Source organism: Rhinoraja longicauda, chromosome 2, assembly GCF_053455715.1.
Source record: "Rhinoraja longicauda isolate Sanriku21f chromosome 2, sRhiLon1.1, whole genome shotgun sequence".
Taxonomy (NCBI): domain Eukaryota; kingdom Metazoa; phylum Chordata; class Chondrichthyes; order Rajiformes; family Arhynchobatidae; genus Rhinoraja; species Rhinoraja longicauda.
Window position 1 is genome coordinate 74,852,821 of NC_135954.1, and position 23,641 is coordinate 74,876,461.

Genomic DNA, 23,641 nt, shown 5'->3' on the forward strand with positions numbered 1-23,641 from the left:
AATATCATTGTTTCCTATAATTCCTGCAAAGCATAACATTCGCAGTAGTACATTAATGAATGTACATGTAGTTAACATGCTTTTAGGAAATATAATTTTATGGGGGTGGCAGTGATGCGGGGGAAATAAGCATTTAAAAAAGTGTAAGCACAATACCTTAGCAAGAGATCTGACAATTGGACTTTCCATTATTCCTTTGAGGAAGATCAGATCTATCTCCTTAGCTCCTGTTGAGATGGGCAACTCATTGAGGTTGTCCAATACTTGCTGCATTGCTGAGGAAGACATACAAATGGAACTGAAAACCAAGGACCAAATAGCAATAATCACCAAGTCAGAATTTTAAACTTGCTTTCTATATTCAAGTTACATTATGCAAACATCGGGCTTCTTTAGTAAATAACAGGCAATTAAAACAATTCAAAAGGCTTACTTTATTACTCACAAATAATCTTTTAATACATTTTTTGTCATGACTGTTTTCTGGCTCTGCCTTGCTATTGACAGATGCTGTCACTTGAGTTGCTGTTAATTTGCAGCTAACTCTAATATGAGTTAATTGGCAACACCAATGAAGGTACAAAGTTTGTTATTTAAGACCTGGTAAGCTGAACAGAGCTGTAGACAGAAAATTCAGAGTAGGAAATATCCTATTAAATAATTAACTTTACTGTGCACAAAATGCCTCCCTTGTCATTTTGTTTCAATTACTTAGATAGAATTAATAGGTAATTTAATTTTTGTGGAGTAAAAGTAATTAAGTGCAAATTAATATTTCAGAGTGGCAGACCATGAGAAGCTTCCAATGCCATATGTAGAGAGCACAGACTGATAACAAACAACTCCCATTCATTTCAAGCACATAATTTTATTTTAACTGCTCCAAGACACAGTCATTGGATGCATTAAATATCCCAGGATAGCAGATTCACTTCCTTCTAGAGTAAGCTGCAAATTAACAGCAATCAAGTAACATCATTTGACATTCCTCACACATTTCTTTGGCGTAAGCATGCAGCCCTTTCCCCCTACAAAGTCTAGCTAGTTCTCACAGCAATCCCATTAATCTCATTCCCCCACTCATTTCACTGTAATCCATTGACCCTCAAATGCCCATTATTGCCCTCCGATTTTCTTGCCACTCACCTACACTTGAGGTGACCTACAGGAGCCAGTTATCCCACCAGTACACCTTTGGCATGTGGAAGGAAACAGGTACACAAGAGGAAATCCATACGATCACAGAGAGAACAGCATGTCGTGAAACATAGTGACCAGGGACCAGAGTCAGACCAAATGCTGATTGGCCAGCTTACTGACGCTTTTCATGCAATCAAACTAAATTGGCATGGGTGGCACATGCCCTTTGCTTATTGAGGATGCAGAAGTAGAAATAATGTGGGGGAGGAAGTTCCAAAATACATTTTCTGGTAATATCTGCTTGATTTTGCATTTCCTTGAGCTATGCTTTTATGTGAAACCCCTTTGAATAAGATTCCAAATTGCCATTTTAAAGCCAATACCACAAGGGTTTCCGAGACAAATTCAACACCAAATGGAACTTTAATTTCTACATATTTAGTTTTTGTGGAGTAAAAGTAATGAAGTGCAAATTAATCTTTCAGAGTGGCAGACCATGAGAAGCTTCCAACGCTATATGTAGAAAGCCCAGACTGATAACAAACAACCCCCATTCATTTTCTTTGAACTGTTCTAAGACACAGTCATTGGATGCATTAAATATCCCAGGATAGCAGTTTCACTTCCTTCTATAGTAAGCTGCAAATTAACAGCAACTCAAGTAACATCCTGATAACATCATGTAGATTGGACATCAGGTATGCGTAAGAAACTAGATATGATGATGATGATAGACAGGTTTAGGGCAGCAAGTCCTCTCATGCAATTAGGTCCCTTACATTGACCCAGTTCTAACCCTTCACCTGTGAACTGTTGGAGTTCAAATAGCCCGTGATATGAGGAAAATTATTTTGGCAAAATCTAAAGAACCTCTGGTCTTGATCGTTTCTTCTATTACATAACATAGCTCAATATCAATGTTAATCATTCCAAAACACATTGATCTTAATACAAGGGAAATTGGTGCTGGGGAATTAAATATTCCCATTTTGGGTACCCAGTGATAGCAGGAAGCAATTCTAAGTCGGACGCAGCACACCCAGATAAAGTGTCAACATGCTAGGCTGCCTCTTCAGGAAAAGATAATCTGTTACATTGATGAGATATCTCACTGCAAACCCCACATTGGCTCTGAATCCAGAGTTCTCCTTTTACCACTTTAAAATATTTAAAATATTTCTCAGAATAATCTGAATAGAACTGAAAGAGCAACTTTACCAAGTCCAGAACAAGGGGTCACAGTTTAAGGATAAGGGGGAAGTTCTTTAGGACCGAGATGAGAACGTTTATTTTCACACAGAGAGTAGTGAATCTGTGGAATTCTCTGCCACAGAAGGTAGTTGAGGCCAGTTCGTTGGCTATATTTAAGAGGGAGTTTGATGTGGCCCTTGTGGCTAAAGGGATCAGGGGGTATGGAGAGAAAGCAGGTACAGGTTACTGAGTTGGATGATCAGCCATGATCATATTGAATGGCGGTGCAGGCTAGAAAGGGCCGAATGGCCTACTCCTGCACCTATTTTCTATGTTTCTATGTTTCTAAGTGTAAAGCTGAAAGCAAATAGAGTCATAGAGTCCTACAGCACAGAAAGAGGCCCCTCGGCCCATCGTGTCTGTGCCGCCCGTTACCAAACACAGTCTCATTTTAATCCCATTTTCCCGCATTTGGACCGTAGCCCTGAATGTTGTAGCATTTCAAGTGCCCATCCAAATGCCTCTTAAACGTTGTGAGTGTTCCCGCCTCCACCACCACCCCAGGCAGTGAGTTCCAGACTCCAACCACCCTCTGGGTGAAAAAGTTCTTTCTCACATCCCCCCGAAACCTCCCTCCCCTTACCCTGTATCTATGTCCCCTCGTTGTTGAACCTTCCACCAGTGGAAGAAGTTCCCCGCCATCTCCCTTATCCATGCCCCTCATGATCTTGTACACCTCGATCATGTCCCCTCTCAGCCTTCTCTGCTCCAGTGAAAACAACCTCAGTCTGCCCAGTCTCTCCTCATAGCCGAGGCCCTTCATCCCTGGCAGCATCCTGGTGAATCTCCTCTGCACCCTCTCCAAAGCTATCACATCCTTTCTATAATGTGGTGAACAGAACTGTACACAATACTCCAGCTGTGGCCTCACCAGTGTTCTGTACAATTCCATCATTACCCCCCTACTTTTATATTCGATGCCCCGGCTAATGAAGGCCAGTAACCCATATGCCTTTTTAACCACCCTATCCACCTGTCCTGCTGCCTTCAAGGACTTGTGTACCTGTACTCCAAGGTCCCTCTGTACCCCTGTCTTCCCTAGGGTCCTTCCATTCATGGTGTACTCCCTCTCCAAGTTATTTCTGCCAAAGTGCATCACCTCGCACTTTTCAGGATTAAATTCCATCTGCCACTGCTCCGCCCATCTGACCATCTCATTTATATCTTCCTGCAGCTTGCAGATCCCTTCTTCGCTATTCACCACCCCCCTACCTTTGTGTCATCTGCAAACTTGCTGATCATGCCCTGTACGTTGACATCCAGATCATTTATGTAGATTACAAACAGTAAGGGACCCAACACCGATCCCTGTGGCACCCCACTGGACACCGTCCTCCAGTCACAGAAGCACCCTTCTACCATCACCCTCTGCCTTCTGTCACTAAACCAGTTTTTTATCCATTTTGCCAAGGTGCCCTGGATCTCATGGGCTCTTACCTTCTTGACTAGTCTCCTGTGTGGGACCTTGTCAAAAGCCTTACTGAAATCCATGTATACCACATCCACTGCACTACCCCCATCTACCTCCTTGGTCACCCCTTCAAAAAATTAAATCAAGTTAGTCAGACACGACCTTCCCTTAACAAAGCCATGTTGACTATCCTTAATTAACCCTTGATCCTCCAAGTGAAGACTGATTCTGTCCCTCAGAATCTTTTCTAGCAGCTTCCCCACCACCGATGTAGTTCCCAGGTTTATCCCTACTGCCCTTTTTAAATAATGGCACCACATTAGCTATCCTCCAGTCCTCCGGTACATCCCCTGTTGCAAGAGAGGCTCTGAAAATTTGTGCCAGAGCCCCCGCAATCTCCTCCCTTGCCTCCCTCAGCATCCTGGGATACATCTCGTCAGGGCCCGGAGACTTATCCACTGCCAGAGCCTCCAGCACCGCCTCCCTGTCAATAGCAATATGCTCAAGACCATCACAACCCTCCTGCTCCATTTCTAAGTCCGCATCGCCCTCCTCCCTCGTAAAAACAGATGCAAAAAAATCATTTAAAACATCTCCTACATCCTCTGGCTCCACACACAGCTTTCCACTATGGTCCCTGATGGGCCCCACTCTTTCCCTCGTTATCCTCTTACCCTTGATATACTTATAGAACACTTTGGGATTTTATTTTATTTTGCCCGCTAGTGCTATCTCATGGCCCCTTTTTGCTCTCCTAATTTCTTTTTTAAGAACCGCCCTACACCTTCTGTATTCCTCTAATGATGTCTGTGCCTTAAGTTCTTTATGCCTTCCAAAAGCCCCCCTTTTTTTTCAAATCAATCCTACTATATCGTTCGACATCCAAGGTTCTTTGGACTTGTTTGTCCCACCCTTGAACTTTAGGGGAACATGCTTCCTCTGTACTTTTTCAATTATTCCTTTGAATGACTCCCACTGTTCTGATGCGGTCTTCCCCACGAGAAGCTGATCCCACTCCACCAGGGCCAACTTCTGCCTTATCAGATTAAAATCGGCCTTGCCCCAATTTAGAAATTTTCCTCTTTCCTCTGGTCCCTCTTTATCCTTTTCCATTACCACCTTAAATATCACTGAATTGTAATCACTGTCACCAAAATGCTCTGCCACTGACACTTCAGCCACCTGTCCAGCCTCATTTCCCAAGATTAAGTCCAATACCGCCCCCTCCCTTGTTGGACTTTCAACATATTGGCTCAAAAAGCCCTCCTGGATAACCCTTAGGAACTCTGCACCCTCAGGGCCCTTGACACTTTGGCTATCCCAATCAATATTCGGGAAGTTGAAATCCCCTACTATTACTACCCTGTTGTTTTCACACACCCCCGAGATTTGCCTACAAATACGTTCTTCTATTTCCCTCTGACTGTTTGGGGATCTGTAGTATACACCCAGTAAGGTGCATGCCCCTTTTCTATTTCTCAATTCCACCCAAATAGCCTCATTTGAGGAACCCGCTAATATGTCATCCCTTCTTACAGCAGAAATAGATTCTTTGATTAATACTGCAACACCCCCTCCCCTTTTTCCCTGCTCTCTGTCTCTCCTGAAGATTCTATATCCTGGAATATTGAGCTGCCAGTCCTGCCCTTCCTTCAACCATGTTTCCGTAATGGCAACAATGTCGTACTCCCATGTGTTCAGTAACACCTTCAATTCATCCCCCTTGCTTCCAATACTCCTTGCATTAAAATAAATGCCGTTCAGACTTGCCCTACCACATTGTGCTGGGGCATTCTTGTTCTGCCTCCCAATCTGACCAGTTTTTTCCTCTATATTTTCCTTCTCCTCACCCCCTATACTAGCTCCATGCTGTATCCCAACCCCCTGCCAAATTAGTTTAAACCCTCCCCAACAGTGCTAGCAAACCTCCCCGCCAGGATATTGGTTCCCCTCTGGTTAAGGTGGAGACCGTCCGGCCTATACAGTTCCCACCTTTCCCAGAAACAGGCCCAATTATCCAGAAAAACGAATCCCTCACCCCTGCTCCAACTCCTGAGCCACACATTAAACTGCTCTATCCTCCTATTTCTATACTCACTAGCTCGTGGCACAGGGAGTAATCCAGAGATTACAGCCTTAGATGTCCTACACTTCAATCCTCTACCTAGTCGTTTTTTTAAAAACTCTCTTCCTAGCCCCCTAAATTCTCCTTTCAGGACCTCTTCCCTTATCCTACCTATATTGTTGGTACCTGTATGTACCACGACCTCTGGTTCCTCTCCCTCCCCTTTCAGGATATCCTGGACACGCTCAGACACATCCCGGACACCGGCACCAGGGAGGCAAACCACCATCCGGGTCTCCCGACTGCGTCCACAGAATCGCCTATCTGACCCCCTCACTATAGAGTCCCCTATCACTATCGCTCTCCTCTTCCTTTCCCTACCCTTCTGAGCAACAGGGCCGGACTCCGTGCTAGAGGCCCGGGCGCCGTCGCTGCCCCCAGGTAGGCTATACTTCCCAACAACACCTAAACAGGAGTATTTATTGCCAAGGGGTACAAGGGGTACATCCACTGGGGTACTCTCTCGTCCCTTCCTCTGCTCCTTGCCCCCCCTAACCGTGACCCACTTGTCTACCTCCCGTGGTCTTGGAGTGACCACCTCTTTATAACTCCTCTCTATAACCTCCTCACTCTCCCTAACCAGACGGAGGTCATCAATCTGCCGCTCCAGGTTCCTAATACGGTCCCTTAGGAGCCCCATCTCATCGCACCTGGCGCAGATGTGGATGTCTGGAAGACTATCAGACTCCCAGATTCCCCTCATCTGACACCCAGAACAATAAACTGCCCTGGCACTCATACTCTCCAAACAAAGCCCCGTGCTCGGTTACTAAACCTACCACCCGGCCGCTGCTCCACCCGCTCCAACCGCCCAACCAAAAGAACTGAGTGATCTCCTGGGAGAGGCGAAAAACCGGATTAAAAACCCAGGCCAATTTGGGGGGAAAAAATCCGGGAATTTCCTCTCCGACCCCAAGCAATAGTGATTCTTTTTCCAATTATTTTTAAATAGCAAATTAAACGCTTATTTTTCATTCATGTAAAATTAACGTGTCTGATTGAAGCTTTGTGCATCAGCTACATGAAAACAGCAGACTTGTGCTTTATTTTCCTATTGTAGTTTTTGTTACTGATTTACAGCATGTAAATGCATCATGTTCATTTTTTTTAACAGTTACCCAAGTAACCAATAAAGAACATTGCAACAACCACTTCTAGAAATAGTTAATATGCCATTTAATAATGGCAAATTCTGCACTCTGCAATTAACAAACATGAATAGGGTTGTTGCCAAACCATTAGTATGTGGATACTGATTATACAATGGTTAATAGCTGCAGCATTATCTGAACTCATACTTAACTATAGAATTAGATTATTAATTTATCAGCAGGTGACCAGCAGGAAAGCAAGCAAACATAAAGTCTATCATTCAGTTAAAGAGAAATTATAATTATATGATATGTGTTCTTGGATGTTTCTTTTTACCTTCATTCATTTGCTGATCCAAAGCCTTTTCAATCATCCAAAATTAATTGGATTGTTCATATTATGACTCAGTTGTATTTTTCATTCAGTAGTGGTTCCTTCCTACTGAAAAAAATTGGATGGGAAAAAGTAAGATTAAAACATGGAGATAAAACAGATGCAAAATGCTCATAACATGGCTCTTTGAAACATCAGTGGTTTTGGCATTGAAATAATATCCACAAACCCCAAATCAAGTCAGATTTCGTTCGACCCTACATTCAACCAAAAATAGTGTCCAAATGACTCCTATATCCACATAACACTGTTTCACTTGGAAAGGAATAATCTAATCTCTGGAAATATTTGCTTATTCCAGTTAATAAAATTCATACACCCACACACACCTACACACCTCACAGCTTCCGTCTAAAGGCTACATTAAGTTATTTTAGCCTCTAAATTTTTAGACTGATGCCGATTTCCATTTGAGGATGCTTTACTTTGAAAATTAAACAAAATAGATCCATAGACATGAAAAATCATTTAAAAATATCAAGCACATGTAACCAAATTATAAATCTTTCACGTCTACCTCAAGTTCCTCCCTGGAATGAGATTTGAGATTTGTAATAGAAATAAATCACATGTGCTTAAAGTGCACATTGTCAGATTTTAATAAAGGCCACTTTTATACATTTTGGTTTCACCATGTAGAAATTACAGCAGTGTTTACACGTAGTCCCCCCCATTTCAGGGGACCATAATATTTGGGACACAGCAATATCATGTAAATGAAAGTAGTCATGTTTAGTATTTTGTTGCATATCCTTTGCATGCAATGACTGCTTAAAGTCTGCGATTCATGGACATCACCAGTTGCTGGGTGTCTTCTCTGGTGATGCTCTGCCAGGCCTGTATTGCAGCTATCTTTAGTTTATGCTTGTTTTGGGGGCAGGTCTCCTTCAGTTTTCTCTTCAGCATATAAAAGTCATACTCAATTGGGTTCAGATTGGGCGATTGACTTGGCCACTCAATAATTGACCATTTTAGCTTTGAAAAAATCCTTTGTTGCTTTAGCAGTATGTTTAGGATCATTGTCTTGCTGTAGAATGAACCACTGGCCAATGAGATTTGAGGCATTTGTTTGAACTTGAGCAGACAGGATGTGTCTATACACTTCAGAATTCATTATGCTACTACCATCAGCAGTTGTATCATCAATGAAGAATAAGTGAGCCAGTACCTTCAGCAGCCATACCAGGGGCCATAACACCCCCACCACCGTGTTTCACAGATGAGGTGGTACGCTTTGGATCTTGGGCAGTTCCTTCCCTCCTCCAAACTTTGCTCTTGCCATCACTGATATAAGTTAATCTTCGTCTCATCTGTCCACAAGACCTTTTTCCAGAACCGTGGTTGCTCTTTTCAGTACTTTTTGGCAAACTGTAACCTGGCCATCCTATTTTTTTGCAGCTAACCATTGGTTCGCATCTTGCAGTGTAGCCTCTGTATTTCTGTTCATGAAGTCTACTGCGAGCAGTCGCCATTGACATCTGACATCAACATCTGACTCCTGAAGTGTGTTTCTGATCTGTCTGACAGGTGTTTGGGGATTTTTCTTTATTATAGATAGAATTCTTCTGTCTTCTATCTTCTGTCTTCAGCTTCCATGGCCTGCCAGTCCCATTGCGATTAGTAAGCTCACCGGTGCTCTCTTTCTTCTTAATGATGTTCCAAACAGTTGATTTTGGTAAGCCTAAGGTTTGGCTGATGTCTCTAACAGTTTAATTCTTGTTTCTCATAATGGCTTCTTTGACTTTCATTGGCACAACTTTGGTCCTCATATTGATAAACAGCAATAAAAGTTTCCAAACATGATGGAAAGACTGGAGGAAAGACTAGGTGCTGAGAGCTCTCTTTTTCCTGCATTGAGGCAATTAAACACACCTGAGCATTACAAAGACCTGTGAAGCCATGTGTCCCAAACATTATGGTGCCCTGAAATGGGGGGACTATGTATAAACACTGCTTTAATTTCTACATGGTGAAACCAAAATGTATAAAAATGGCCTTTAATAAAATCTGACAATGTGCACTTTAACCGCATGTGATTTTTTCTATTACAAATCTCAAAGTACAGAGGCCAATAATTAAATAAAATGTCTTTGTCCCAAACATTATGGAGGGCACTGTGCATGCTAATGTTAAATGACTCAGATGTAATTGTACAATTTAGGTATTACATTGCACATGGGTTCAGTGGAAAAAAAACCTAAGAGACTTTAATCACATTTATTTGCCAAATCTGTACAAATCAAAAATAGAGCCATGGTTAAATGGCAAGAAAGGAGGGCTTGCATCGGGGCATAAAAAGAGCAAGTCCGACAGGAGCTGCACAGAACAGCCGCAGAATCATTACTAATGCCTGGCTTAAAAGAAAGAGACCAGTGGCCATGATCTGAAATTCTCAAAATGTTACTCGATGTATGTAATTAAAAGATGAGGTGCTGCCAAAAGAGCAGATCAGAAAAGTGGTTTGAGATGGGGGGGGGGGGGGAGGCAAGCGAGAAAAGGAATGTCTGACAGGTAGTTCAACAGACACCTCTCTGTCTCTGAACCGGTATGGGTATCTTGCTCCACCATACTACCAATTTTAGTGTCATCTGACCAATTTCCCTCCTGGGGTAAATAAAGTTCTATCGCATCGTATCTGCAAATGTATTAATAGTACCACCTACATTCCAATCCAAATCATTATTATGAATAGTAAACAATAGAAGACCTAGCATCGATTCTTGTGGTGCACCTTTTGTTGCAGGCCTGTAATCTGAAAAGTACCTTTACTACAACACTCTGTCTCCTTATACTGGAAGCAGTGGCACAATGGGCATAGACGTAACAGTGAAATCGCACAAATGCGTTCTAATCCTTTCAGAAAGCAAGATGAGCCAAATTGAAATTAAGTCAATTGTGAAAGTCATGTATACCAATTGAGACTCGATCCTGTGAAACAAAGGTTGCGAAGGAGCAGATGAAAAAAAGATGGGCCAATGGAAGATAAAGACAAAGGAAAATGAAATTCAAATTGGCTTCCAACACATTCCAGCAAAACAGTGATAAAAGTCATCTGCAATTTAATCAAATTTAATTTAAAGACACGGCCACCCTTTTTAGGTCTTTCCAAAGTAGAAAAGTTAAACATTTTTCCAAATCTAGATATCCAAAGTCAGCAGCCTTGCCGTTTGAAAAACCAAGTCAGTTTTAGAGTATTGGTTAACTATTGTCACATGCACGGAGATACAATGGAAAACGGTTTCGCTGTCGCGAAGGGTTACTGTTTCAGTTACCAATTCTAAAGCATGCTTTTTGCAAAGAGAGAAGTTTCAAGAGAACCATCAGGTATAACCGGATAATCAAATCCACTGAGAGGGCATCCAATTTTCACTAACCGCGGCAATTTTTGGAAAAGGTTGAACAGAGTAATCCAGAATCTCATCATTCATTCCTCAGACTTTTGTATTATTAAAACAGAGAAAATCCAATAACTGTGCCAGTATCAGATCAGGTCAAATGTCCTGCAATACCAATTACACGCAACCCTTGCACAAAGACAGCCAGGTACAGCAGAGGTTGTTGCTCCAGGCAGATGAAGTAACTATTTCTGTAAAGCACAGCACCATACATCTGATTCCCACTGTATACCACATTGTTAATTCCCGAGTTGGTTAATAAGGAACAACAGCAGAGCAACAACTTGTCATAAATTGTAAACTATAAAATATTAAGTGTTTATAAACTTTAAAAAAGAAAACTCAAGTATTTAAAAGCAAAGCCTTGCCACAGTGAAGTCCAAAAAGGGTGGAGGAAGCAGGAAAGGGCAGGGTAACATGTGGGAGAGATGGTGAAAAGCTTCATGCCATTCTTTGAGTGAGGAGAGGGCTGTTTTCAGAGAGCAGAATGTGAGGATTTACACGGTTGCAATGAAAGTAACAGTGTGGTAATAAAAGGCAGTTTTAAATTAAATTAAATTTTAAAAAACAAATAGCAAGAATGTGTCAGCTTCTGCTTATTTAGGTTTAGTCACGGCTGTCAACAGTACTGCTCAGGAGACTGGTCTTCAAGAACGGTAGGCAGAACCAAGAGGCAGTGGTTTAAAAAATGGACTTTAAATTAGCTGGAACAGAGCAAAAGAATGCAATATGCATCAGCATGGATGTATAACTAGTGGCAATTGTTCCCCTTTTGCGAAAGTTGTATCTTTTACAATGCATGGAAATGGTTGAACTTGAAGGAAAAAACACTTTACTTCCAAACAGGATGAGGCACAAAAAGATTGACAATACATGGCCTGGTGGACTGACAAGTGATAAATTACTTCATCTGCCAGAATTGGCAGCCGTAAGTAAGGGTGCTCAGGGAACATGCACCAAAGAAAGACACAATTTCACTCCTATGACCTGCCCAAAGATCCCCTGTCATTGGTCTCATTACTGCTGATGTGATCTTGCTATGCACAAATAAGCTAGAATGGCAAAACGGCATTTTAGAAGCAAGTCCTTGGCCATGAAACAAGTGTTATTTTGAGGATTTGCAAACCTGCATATTAAAAAAAAATCTCCCGTCTTCTTTTGAGCTAATGTTGTTTTACAAAAGAGGAAAGAACACCAATTCTGCTCCTGATGTCCATCCAGTACATAAGAGTTGATGTTCATTGTGAGCACAGGAGTGGCTGTGATGTCATTGATGTTCAGTAATCCAATCATCTTCCGCCTTCAATCACACTACAGAGACTGCACTAATGTGATTTTGGTTCGTACTTACCTTGTGAGTGCGTTTAGCCATTAGCCATTGCCCCAAAAAAGAGGTTGAAGTGAGTTATTTTCTGCCCTCTCAAATTTACATGAGAGATGTCACAAGGGTTTGTGGAAGCCCTTCATGGTGCTCCCCAGAGTGGCTAATATTTTCTGCCATGTTTCTGTTTGGAACAACACTGATTAGACTTCAAATTAACTTTCTACTGTTGTGGCCTGACCTGATGAGCATTTTCCCTTTTTATTTCAAATTGCATCATCTGGATATCTTTAGCAAAACACAAATTGCTGGAGTAATTCAGCAAGTCAGGCAACATTCCTGGAGGGCAGAAAACAGGCGGTTTCGGGTCAAGACCTTTCTTCTGAAACATCGCTTTCCAGCATATTGCTCAAGATTCCTGCATCCATAGTTCCTGGTTTCTCCACCTGGATTTTTTTTTGTATTTGCAAAAATACTTCATTAATGATCAAACAATTTCCAGGCATTAGAAGTTGTCACATTCTGGTCTGTCCTTTCTTTGTTTATTGGAGGAGAGCCTGCCACACACACTTAGCAACGGTCAGCAAACCAAAATCCCAGACTAAAAAGGGAAGCGTAGGAAAGTTAACAAAAGTGAAAAGCACATCTGACAGTGCGAGAGCTTAACATTTAACAGAGAAAGAGTATGTGGGCAGACCTGTGACAGCAAGAAAATTAATTGAATACAAAATAAAATATGAATTATTTCAGAAACAAAGGGAGCATTATAAAATGCATGTAATAATCATATGCAATTTCAATATACCAACAATCCAGTGAAATAATGGTAGGAGAGGCAGCATGAACTAAATAAAGCTGGCTCACTGATTAATGACATTTCAAGAAGCAATAGCAGGGGAGTGAAGAAACTGTGTTTGGTGCTGAGTTGGGGGTGGATAAATTGTTGGATAATATCAAAGCACCAGTACAAGATCATACAGTACATTAGAAATGATGGATATTGTCAGAGGTTCAGCAGGATTAAAGCGTGACAGCAAAGTACCACATTTCTCCATACGCTTCAATGTTCCTTTCACATTCTATGAAAAGCAATAAAGCCCCAACTCTACGGGGTGAGCTCAGCCAAAGCCACTTTTCAAACTGCTTCTGCTGAACTAATTGGCGCATTGCTTTCTGCCTAGGTAAACAGATTCTCACATCATTTCTGGGGATGGGAGGTGCTGAGTCAAAGCTCAAAGTAATGACCTCTTGAATTATTAGTCACTGATAGCTTCAAAGTATATTCACTTCGATACCGCCATCAAGATGATTAAAACTCACACTGCTGATAGCCTATCCATGACGCACTAAGCTACTTTAATTGATCTTTAGGGATTTTCCATTTCCTCAAAGTTTCATAACCAGTTCATTCCTATTCCAAAGCATTAATTTATATATATATATATTTTTTTTAAGTGTCAAGTACGTTGCTCTCAACATATTAGTTCAATGCAGATACACCTAAAGCAATATAGCCCAAGTTACAGCCTTGAATAAATAGATAGTGCAGTGAAGTTATTAAACTAGTAATTTTGAAGCCTACTGTATGTTTCTTTTTTTTTTCCTAATCAGATGTGCAGCACTTTGGTCAACGTGGGTTGTTTTTAAATGAGCTATACAAATAAAATTGACTTGACTTGACTTGACTTTACCAACAATACAAAATAGTTTTAGAAAGCTATACTTTGTAACGCTGAGGACGAAACTATGAGGTTCTGATGAAAACCTATTTGGCTCACTAATGGCTTTCAGGGAAGGAAATCTGCTTTCATTGCCCAGAATGACCTAAATGCAGCCAGACCCAGAGAAACATGACTGCCTCTGAAAGACACAAAGTGCTGGAGTAACTCAGCAGGTGTCAGGCAGCCACAACCCCATCTTGTCCAAATTTCCAGTGAATTGCATTTCATTCTTGGGACATTTGCTTATCGATATCTCAAATAATTTCCTCTAAACCAGTCTTATATCTTTCAAAATTATCATCACACAACTTCTCAAAAATTGCAGGCCCTTTATAAACTATAATCTCATGTCTGACCATTTATTCCTTTACAAGCTCTTGACATCACCTTCCAAATCTGCAACCCCCTGCAAGAATTTCTCTAATCATGTTTGTGCACCTGTAACAGCACTGAAAAAGGCATTAAAACAAATTTACATTTGATCTTCTCAACAACTGTGATTAAGGATGAAAAAAATCCTTATGGTCCTTCTCAACTTTGCTCCAACTCTACTCAGTGCACGAGCCCAGCAATCTTTCCCATGACTTTGTTCCATTCTCCAGCACCGAGTCATGGAGGTACACAGCATGGACACAAGCTTTTTGTCCCAACGTGTTCCAAGTTGCCTATCTGAACTAGTCCTTTTTGCCTGTGATATCTATATACTAAAACCTCAGCCAAAACGGTACACGATAGCACGACAATTTTAGGCCCACCTTACTCACCATTGTCACTTTAGTGATAATGCAAGTAGTTTTATTGAAATTGGTCTTATATTTTTTAAGTTATTCACATTTTAAAATTTAATGGGAGGGGAGGGGAGAAGGGGGGAGAAGGGAGGGGGGTTGAGGAGAGAGAGGGGGGGGGGAGAGGACAGGGTGCTGCACCAATGCAGGAGAGGTTTGCGCCCAACGGGTCCACTTGGTCTAGTATCCCTCTAAACTCTTCCTACCTGTCTAAATGCATTATAACTGTACCCACCTCTACCACTTCCTCTGACAGTTCTTCCCACATACCCACCACCTCTGATCTGCTTAAATCTTTCCCCTCTCACCTTAAATATCCACTCTCTAGTTCTAAGACCCCCTACATTTTATACACCTCTAAGGTCACCAGTCAGTCTATATGCCTTTGAGAAAAATCTCCAGCCTATCCAGTCTCTCCTTGCAACCCAAGCACTACAGTCCCAATAAAATTTCTTTTCTGCATCCTTTCTAGCATATTAACATCCTTCCTAGAGCTAGGTGACCAAAAACACAAACAATATTTGAGGTGCGGTCTCACCAACACCGTTTACAGTTGTAACGTGATGTCCCAATACTCGTACTTAAGGATCCAACCATTGAAGCAAGCATGCCAAATGCCTTCTTCGCCATTCTGTCTACCTATGATGCCATTGTTAGGAACCATGCACTTGTATCCAAAGGTATTTTTGCTCTACAACACTCCCCAAGAGTTTGCCATTTAACTGGAAGTTCTACTCTGGTTTAACTTACTAAAATATAAATATTTGCAGTTGTTAAGAGTTAAATTCCATCCACAATTTCTGGACCCACTTTCCACTTTCCTAATTTTACTGGATCCTGTAATCTTAAGTCTTCTTCATTGTCCACTACACCGCCAATTTACTACCCCACCAACAACGCACCAAAAACCAGCGTCTGCAGTTCCTTCCTACACATTTCATGTCTACCACCATTTTTTGTGTTATCTGCAAACTTACTAAACATGCCAACTACATTCTCATCTAAATCTTTCATAAAGATGGCAAATAATAATGGACCCAGCACATCTCCCTAGGGCACACCGTTGGTCATAGGCCTCCTATCCAAAACCACCACTGCCATCCTCTGACACTGACCACAAAGCCAATTTTGTATCAAATTGGTTAGCTTATATTGGATCCAAGATCTAACCTCCAGACTAGCCTTTCACATTAAATCTTGTCAAAGGTCTTGCTGAAGCTCATGTAGAAGTGTTTATAGCCCTGCCCGCATCGATACAGTTCCCACATGCCCATCAACTGTTCCGAATTATTTTTCAACCATTAGCTTACTCCAAATTACATTAAGTAATTAACCTCCAGGCTGGATATGGGAGGAAACAAGTACCCAGAGTATCCAGCGGAAGCCCACAGGGAGAACTTGCACACCCTGTTCATACAGCACAAGTTGTAGGATCAAATCTGGACTCCGGAACTTGTGAATAAGCAATATTTACTGCCTCACCTCAATGTTGCCACAGCCTCTCCCTCAATTAACATAAAAAATGATAAGCAAGTTTATTTTATTTACTCTTTGTGAGGCTTTATTGTGTGTAAAGTAATAGCTACTTGTGAAATGTCATTACTAGTGTATTATGCATGAAGTATTTAATCAACTGTAATGAACTTAATCTTGTAAAATAATCTATACAATTGCGTGTGTAGGAGGGAATTGCAGATGCTGGTTCATACTGAAGATAAAGACACAAAATGCTGGAGTAGCTCAGCGGGTCAGGCAGCATCTCTGGAGAAAAAGAATAGGTGACGTTTTGGGTCAAGACCCTTCTTCAGACTCATAATAAATGTGACTTTTATTTCCATTCTTGTTTGGCGTTCCACCTTAACAATGCTGCCGGTATCCCAACACTACCAGGTCCCACCTCCTGCTTCGTTGTCAGGTGCAACAGTTCTTTCAACTTACAAATCTCTTCCTTCATCTGCAATGCTGCAATCACCACTACCCTGTTCCCTCAAACATTTTGGATTCCTTCAAAATCCAAATCAATTGCTCTGGATGCGCTCATCTGGACTCTTCACCTATGTGTCCTCCAAATCCATCATTCATAGCTGCACCTGACCTAGCTGTTAGTCACCTCCCTCCCATCTCCTTTGGCTTCATTCAATTTTAGTGTGATTGCACCTCTGATGTACCCCAAGCTGTTTCTCTACACTAAAATAGAATGATGCAAATGAATTATTTAAAACAAAATTAAAACAAACAGATTAAGTGTCTATCATTCCAAGAACAGAATAAACAAGTAGAATAAATAAAACCAATATAAAAGACTGCAAAGAAGCAAAAATGGGGGGAAAAATGCTACAAAATGTTCAATGGCATGGTGGACTTCACTTACATCCACAATGCTCAGCACCAAGGTTCACTAAGCAAGACTTTAAAATTAGACTGCACCTTTATACAATCTGCTAATTTACCTAAGTGGCTGAATTGATTGGTGATCATATTCCTTAGTGGATATCTGTCACTGGTCACCTTGCAATCTCCATGATTTAATTAGTAAGATGAACCACAGCAGTCTGATTTATCCTGATAAACTATTGAACAGGTTTATTAAAATAATAGAAAAAACACTGCTAACCAATACTAGAAATAAACTGAACTGCATTACGCCACGTGGGTATTGTAAAATCCAGATGGTTTAGATCCACATGTTGCATCTTAAAAGCAACAGCGAAAAGCATACGGTCCAAATAGCTCCCATCAGGATTGTAAACCTTCTTTGAAAAGATATTTACAGCTACATAATATCAAACCTCTACAGGAATTAAAGCAAAAGTACTTGATAACTAATTGATACGCATGGCTCATCCTTGAAATTAGAAGCTAAGAAACATACAAGTTGTATCAAGTAATTTTATTAGATGAAAAGCCTGTCCACTTTGCTGACAAGCACTTCAAATTAATAGTCCATGACACACCACTATTTCATACAAGGAGAGAGGGAATGGGTGACGTTTCGGGTCGAGACCCTTCTTCAGACTGAAGAAGGGTCTCGAACCGAAACGTCACCCATTCCCTCTCTCCTAGATGCTGCCTGACCTGCTGAGTTACTCCAGCATTTTGTGATACCTTCGATTTGTACCAGCATCTGCAGTTATTTTCCTACACCATTTCATACAAAATGATTTCAATCGATTTTGCAAAATCTTTCCAGCCAAGGGAAAGATAGTTGGCAGCAACTCATATTGGACTGGTCATTTTTTCTCTGATCAAAAGCAGAAAACGTTGTTAAGTACTCACCAAATCAAGTAGCATCTGTAGAGAGTGAAACAGACTTCAAATTTGAAGAAATGGGTGTATGGCACAATACGCTACATTTAACATAAGACAGCTTTTTGGGGAGATAGTGGAAGAAACACTTCAGTCTTTATCTGACACCAGTCGCATCAGATATTTCAATGTGCTTTCTCTCATTCAGATAAGAGCACTGTTCAATGTCTTTACATGACATGTGTCATGTGTGAGGGATAATGGTGAATATAAAAGCAAGGTCAATTCTTTCTGTGCTCGCTTTGAAAGAGAGAACAGTGTACTATCACGAGCCCCCACAGTCCATGATGACAATGTGAGCTCAGTCTTCAATGCCAACATTAGAAGATCCTTCAAGAGGACGAATCCTCAGAAAGCATCCAGCTCTGATGTTGTACCAATCAATACAGAGGCAACTCAAGCTGCATGCTCAGTCCCCTACGCTACTAGGTTTAGGTTTATTATGGTCACGTGTACTGTCAGATATACCATACATAACTGGGCTACATCTACAACTCTTGGCAATTTCTTGCTGTTTTGAGCAGTGCTGTTCCCAAACCAAGCAGTGATGCAACCTAACAGCATGGTTTCTATGATGCACCTGTAGTGGTTTGTACGAGTGACTGGAGACATGCCAAATTCCCTCAGTCTCTATACCCATGACTGTACAGCCAGCCACAGCTACAAAGCCATCTTTAAATTTGCTGACAATTCCACCAGGTTCGGACAAATAACATGTAACAATGAATCAGTGTACAGGGGGGAGATTGCTAATCTGATTGAATGGTGCCAGAACAACAATCTTGTTCTCAACATTAGCATAATCAAGGAGCTGATTTTTGACTTCAGGAAGGGAAAGCAGAGGGTGAACTGTTTTCATTGGTGTGACGATGGTGGAGAAAGTCAACAACTTCAAGCTCCTAGGCATATCACTGAAGATCTAACCTGTGTCCAGCATATTGATGCAATCACAAAGAAAGCCCATCAATGCAGCCGATATAATCATAGACCCTGGCCAAGCTCGCATTTTACTGCCATCATCAGGTAGAGGGTACAGGACAGTTTCTTCCCATCAACCATCACGCCCATCAAACCACCATACGCAACCTGAACCACAATCCTACCTCAATTTTTGATAGGTTGCACTTTGTACTTTGGCTTGCACTATTATGACCGTTCCTTCCACAAATGGCTGGTTCACTAATCCCTTTTCACCCAAACCACTCCCTCACCAGGTACATTCCCCAGCAACCACAGGAGATGCTTCCCCTGTCGCTATACCTCCTCCCTTGACTCCATCCAGGGACCCCGACAGTCCTTTCAAGTGAAGCAGAGGTTCACTTGCACCTCCTCTGTCATCTACTGTATCCGTTGTTCATGGCGTGGACTCCTATATATTGGCGAGACTAAACGCAGACTGGGCGATCGTTTCGCTGAACTATGCTCAGTCTGCCTTGGCCAACGCAATCTCCCAGTTGCCAAACATTTTAACTATACTTCCCATTCTGACCTTTCTGTCCTGGATCTCCTCCACTGTCAGAGTGAGGTGAGGCCACACACAAATTGGAGGAACAGCATCTCATGTTTCGCTTGGGCAGCTTCCAATCCAGTGGTATGAAATTGATTTCTCTAATTTTAAGTAACCCTTGGAATCCTCTCTCCATCCCTCCCCCACCATAATCGTCTTGCTAGTTTCACTGATCGTATCCCTTTGTTATTACCTCTTCTGCAGCCAATAATGGATCATTGTGGGCTCCTTGGCCATCAGTGCTGGCACTGATTTGTTCTGTACCTTTTTATACATCTAGTTTTCCTCTCTCCTGACTCTCAGTCTAAAGAAGGGTCTCGACCCGAAACGGCACCTATTCCTTTTCTCCAGAGATGCTGCCTGACCCACTAAGTCACTCCAGCATTTTGTGTCTATCTTTGGTGTAAACCAGCATCTGCAATTATTTTCCTGCATGTTATGATCTAGTTACCCAGTATAACTGATAATTTAATGTGTTATTGCATATTTTTTATTTATTTGTTGCATTGTTGTGTAAATATTCCAGTAAAGCTACAGCACAAATTCTATTGTTCTGTTCCCAGGGCATATGACAGTTAAACACTCTCAACTCTTGAGAAAATATACCAATAGAATAGAATATCAAGGGGAGGTGAAAGAAAACTGACTTAGAGATATAGAAAGAAACACTCAAATATCAGAGATAAAAAACAATTGCAGGTGAAAAGGCCAAACACAAAGTAGTGGAACTGCTGCAACTGAAATAAGTCAGGAGACACCGAAATATTCATAAACAGACGCCATCTAAGAAAGAAAAAGACACAATTAATTCAGGAAAATTACCTTTCATTAGAACAGCTCTGATAAAAAAGCTTTCTACTTGTTCTCACCAAAATGCTGTCCATTTGATAAGTACTTGCAGCATTTTCTGTTTAATTTTTTACTATCTAAGGAGAATTGGAAAATAATAAATTATAGCAGGATTTGTTAATTAGTAGAGTCATTTTAACAGATTAACGATCAATAAATTCTCCTGATGCCCACTTTTAAATATTAAATTCTGCTTAATTACATTTCATGTCATTCCAAGGCCTTTAACGCAGAACAAAATAAACCTACTGCTCACAACCATATCAAGCCCCATTGTAGTCACTGTTTAATTCTCTTCACCAATTCAGTCAACCAGGTGGTGGCATCTGTTGTTCTCGTTGGAGAGCAGATATAATCCCGGGACAGCATGATTCCATCTGAAAGCTGATTAACATCAGAGTATTTTTGCTGAGAAGATTGCCATTAGTTTTTGCTTCAGTTGCAATCTGTCATCTTTTTAATTCCCAGAACAAGGTCAGCCTCATCACATCTGTGACTGTTTGGTTCTTTGTTTACAAGTAATACATGTCATAGATTTTACCAAGTAGAAAACCTTCGTGAAAATCCCAACGCAAGGACAGAATTGAGCAGCGTAACACTTCACGGACCAACGTCCAAATGCTCATCCTATCAATAAGGACGTACATCCAGTGCCAAATTTTCTGAAACAAATATCCATTGTCATTATTATGAGAGGACTTTGAAGCTATCTGGTTTAACCCGTCCAATTAAACTTTTAAAATTTGAAGGTAACTTCCTGAGAGATTGCATTGATCATACCATGCCTAATGTGAAAAAAGTATATTGCAAACCAAATATTTATACATTTTAATAATCAATTGTGCATGAACTAAATTACATGTCCCTGCACACCTCGGCCCTTGCTGGCAGACTGATTTACAGTGATCCTATTGCACCAGGTTATTGTAACAGATGGGTACAGCTCAGCAAGTCCGTCCTTACTCAGACACAGCAAACCTCTATGTTCATTCATCAGCATGTAGACAATAGACAATAGACAATAGGTGCAGGAGTAGGCCATTCAGCCCTTCGAGCCAGCACCGCCATTCAATGCGATCATGGCTGATCATTCTCAATCAGTACCCCGTTCCTGCCTTCTCCCCATACCCCCTCACTCCGCTATCCTTAAGAGCTCTATCCAGCTCTCTCTTGAAAGCATCCAACGAACTGGCCTCCACTGCCTTCTGAGGCAGAGAATTCCTCATGACCTTCCACCATGATTCATCAATTTTAAAAAAAAAGTGGTAACACCTATTTCAACAATACTACATGAATTGTACCTTCAGAATCTCCATTAGAGCAAGGATTGATTTTCATGCTTGTTTTAAAAGAGCCCTTCGAAACAAACCTGTGCATTATGCAGATAAGTGCATTTAGAAATGTGAAAATCATGTATCCAAAAAAACCACAAGGAGCCCAGCAGAGGAATCGACAGAGGACAGGACAAAGCAGATAAATCTCTGCAGTAATTCAAACCCCACGTGTGGTGATCAATGGTCGTAAGAATTGTATAGCACAGAAATGGGCCCTTGACCTACTACATCAATGCTGACCTTTTTTGCCTATCTATACTAATCACTAATTGCATTAGGATTGAAACCTTCCATGCTTTGCCTTTTCACGGGGCTTTCTAAATGTCTTTTAACATAGTGACTGTATCTGATTCCACCTCCTCCCTTGGTAACATCTTCCAGACAACAACCACCCTGTGCAAGGAGAAATTTTCCCCTCAAGACTTTTAAAACTCTTTCCTCTCATCTTAATAACTAAAGTCCCCCAATCAGACAACAACCAGGTGAATCTCCTCTGCGCTCTCTCCAGTGCAACCAAACCCTTCCTGGTGTGTGATGAACAGAAGAGTATTTTGCAAAGTTCCACTTTTACATTCTATGCCCTGACCTATGAAGACAAACAGTTGATACTTCTTCATCACCATATCCACTGGTATTGCCATCTTCAGGTAACTGTGGATATAAATCCTTAGGTCCCTCTGTTCATCAACAGTGCCATGCTGTTCCGTGCATATATCCCACCCTTACTTTACTTCTCAAAATGCTTCACCTCACATTAGTCCAGATTAAATTCCATCTGCAGTAGTCTTAGACAATCTTTCTCATTATTCATCAATTTTCATGCCATCTGCAAATGTACTAATTATTCCCAATCCATTCTCATCCAAGTCACAATCACAAACAAATGTTCACATAACAATCTATGCTGTACACTACTGATCACAGACTTCCAATTAGAAAAGCAATCTTCCACCAGCATCCTCTACTGCATATCACCAATCCAATTATTCAACTCACCTTGGATCCCATGTACCTTTAACATTCTGCACCAGCCTACCTTATGGAACCTTGTCAAATACCTGGTAGACACAAAATGCTGGAGTAACTCAGCGGGTCAGGCAGCATCTCTGGAGAGGAATGGGTGATATTTTGGGTCGCGTCCAGACCTTCCCCAGTTATAGGAAGTCAAGATTGCTATCACCATTAAATGTTAACAACTGTAGCACCAGGTTCTCGGAAATAAATGCAACTGGACCAAGTGTGGCAATGAAAGAATTAAATATTTTAAAGTCTCTATTCTTTCTTGACTGTGGGAAGAACTTCGCTTCGCCTCTATAACATCAGCTGAACTCTTGAAAAGGAAGTTGTAAAGATCAAAATAGCTTTCAATCCCAAGAGCAAGAATGAACAGGATTACTTGCACTCCCTTGACTTTTGCATGGTAAGGAAGAAGGGCAACTGTAATCTGATAATTAGAAAACAAATTTTCCTTGTTTTATCAAATGAGATATTCTTTTATTCATGCAGAAATTGCTGTAATTGATGTCATTTGCATCATGCAGACCTGTCCAGAAATAGTCCAGAAGGAAATCTGAATGGATCCTCTATTCCAGGACAATTAACGGGAGCTTGTATTATATTGACCATAGAGTGAAGGGGATGGGGAGGGGTGAAGGAGGAGGGGAGGGGAGGGGAGGAGGGGGTGCTGCACCAATGCAGGAGCGATTTGGACCCAACAAATCCACTTGGGACTAGTAGTATCTAAAATCCTTCATTCTTGGTCTTTAATATATTGAGCAAATTAGCTACCAGCCTCTTGGGTAGGGAATTCCAAAGATTCATTAGCTGCTGCAGTAAAGAAATCCTAAATGGCTAACTCTGAGATTGTGATCCTGCGTTCTCGATATGTCAAACAACTCCACACCGACTTAATTAACTTTTATCGGTTTCAATGAGATCACGTTTAATTCTTGTAATCTCAAGGGAGTAGTGCCTCAGTTTGCTTTACCTCAATAACAAACCTGTCATTCCA

At 41.2% G+C, this 23,641-nt stretch overlaps 1 protein-coding gene across 2 annotated transcripts in view; it reads right to left on the reverse strand.

The window, feature by feature from the left end:
• The window catches only part of LOC144605833 (protein PALS2-like), an 86,106-nt gene that overhangs the window by 27,190 nt on the left and 35,275 nt on the right, over nucleotides 1–23,641 (reverse strand). The window contains exons 2-3 of one of the 2 annotated variants that reach the window (XM_078421441.1): nucleotides 7,356–7,457; nucleotides 157–275 (exon numbers count right to left, since the gene is read on the reverse strand). In XM_078421441.1, coding sequence (XP_078277567.1) covers nucleotides 157–275; nucleotides 7,356–7,392 — 156 coding nt within the window. In that variant the 5' untranslated portion in view covers nucleotides 7,393–7,457. Of the gene's footprint in view, nucleotides 1–156; nucleotides 276–7,355; nucleotides 7,461–23,641 lie in introns of both variants that reach the window. The other variant, XM_078421433.1, reaches the window with a different exon arrangement.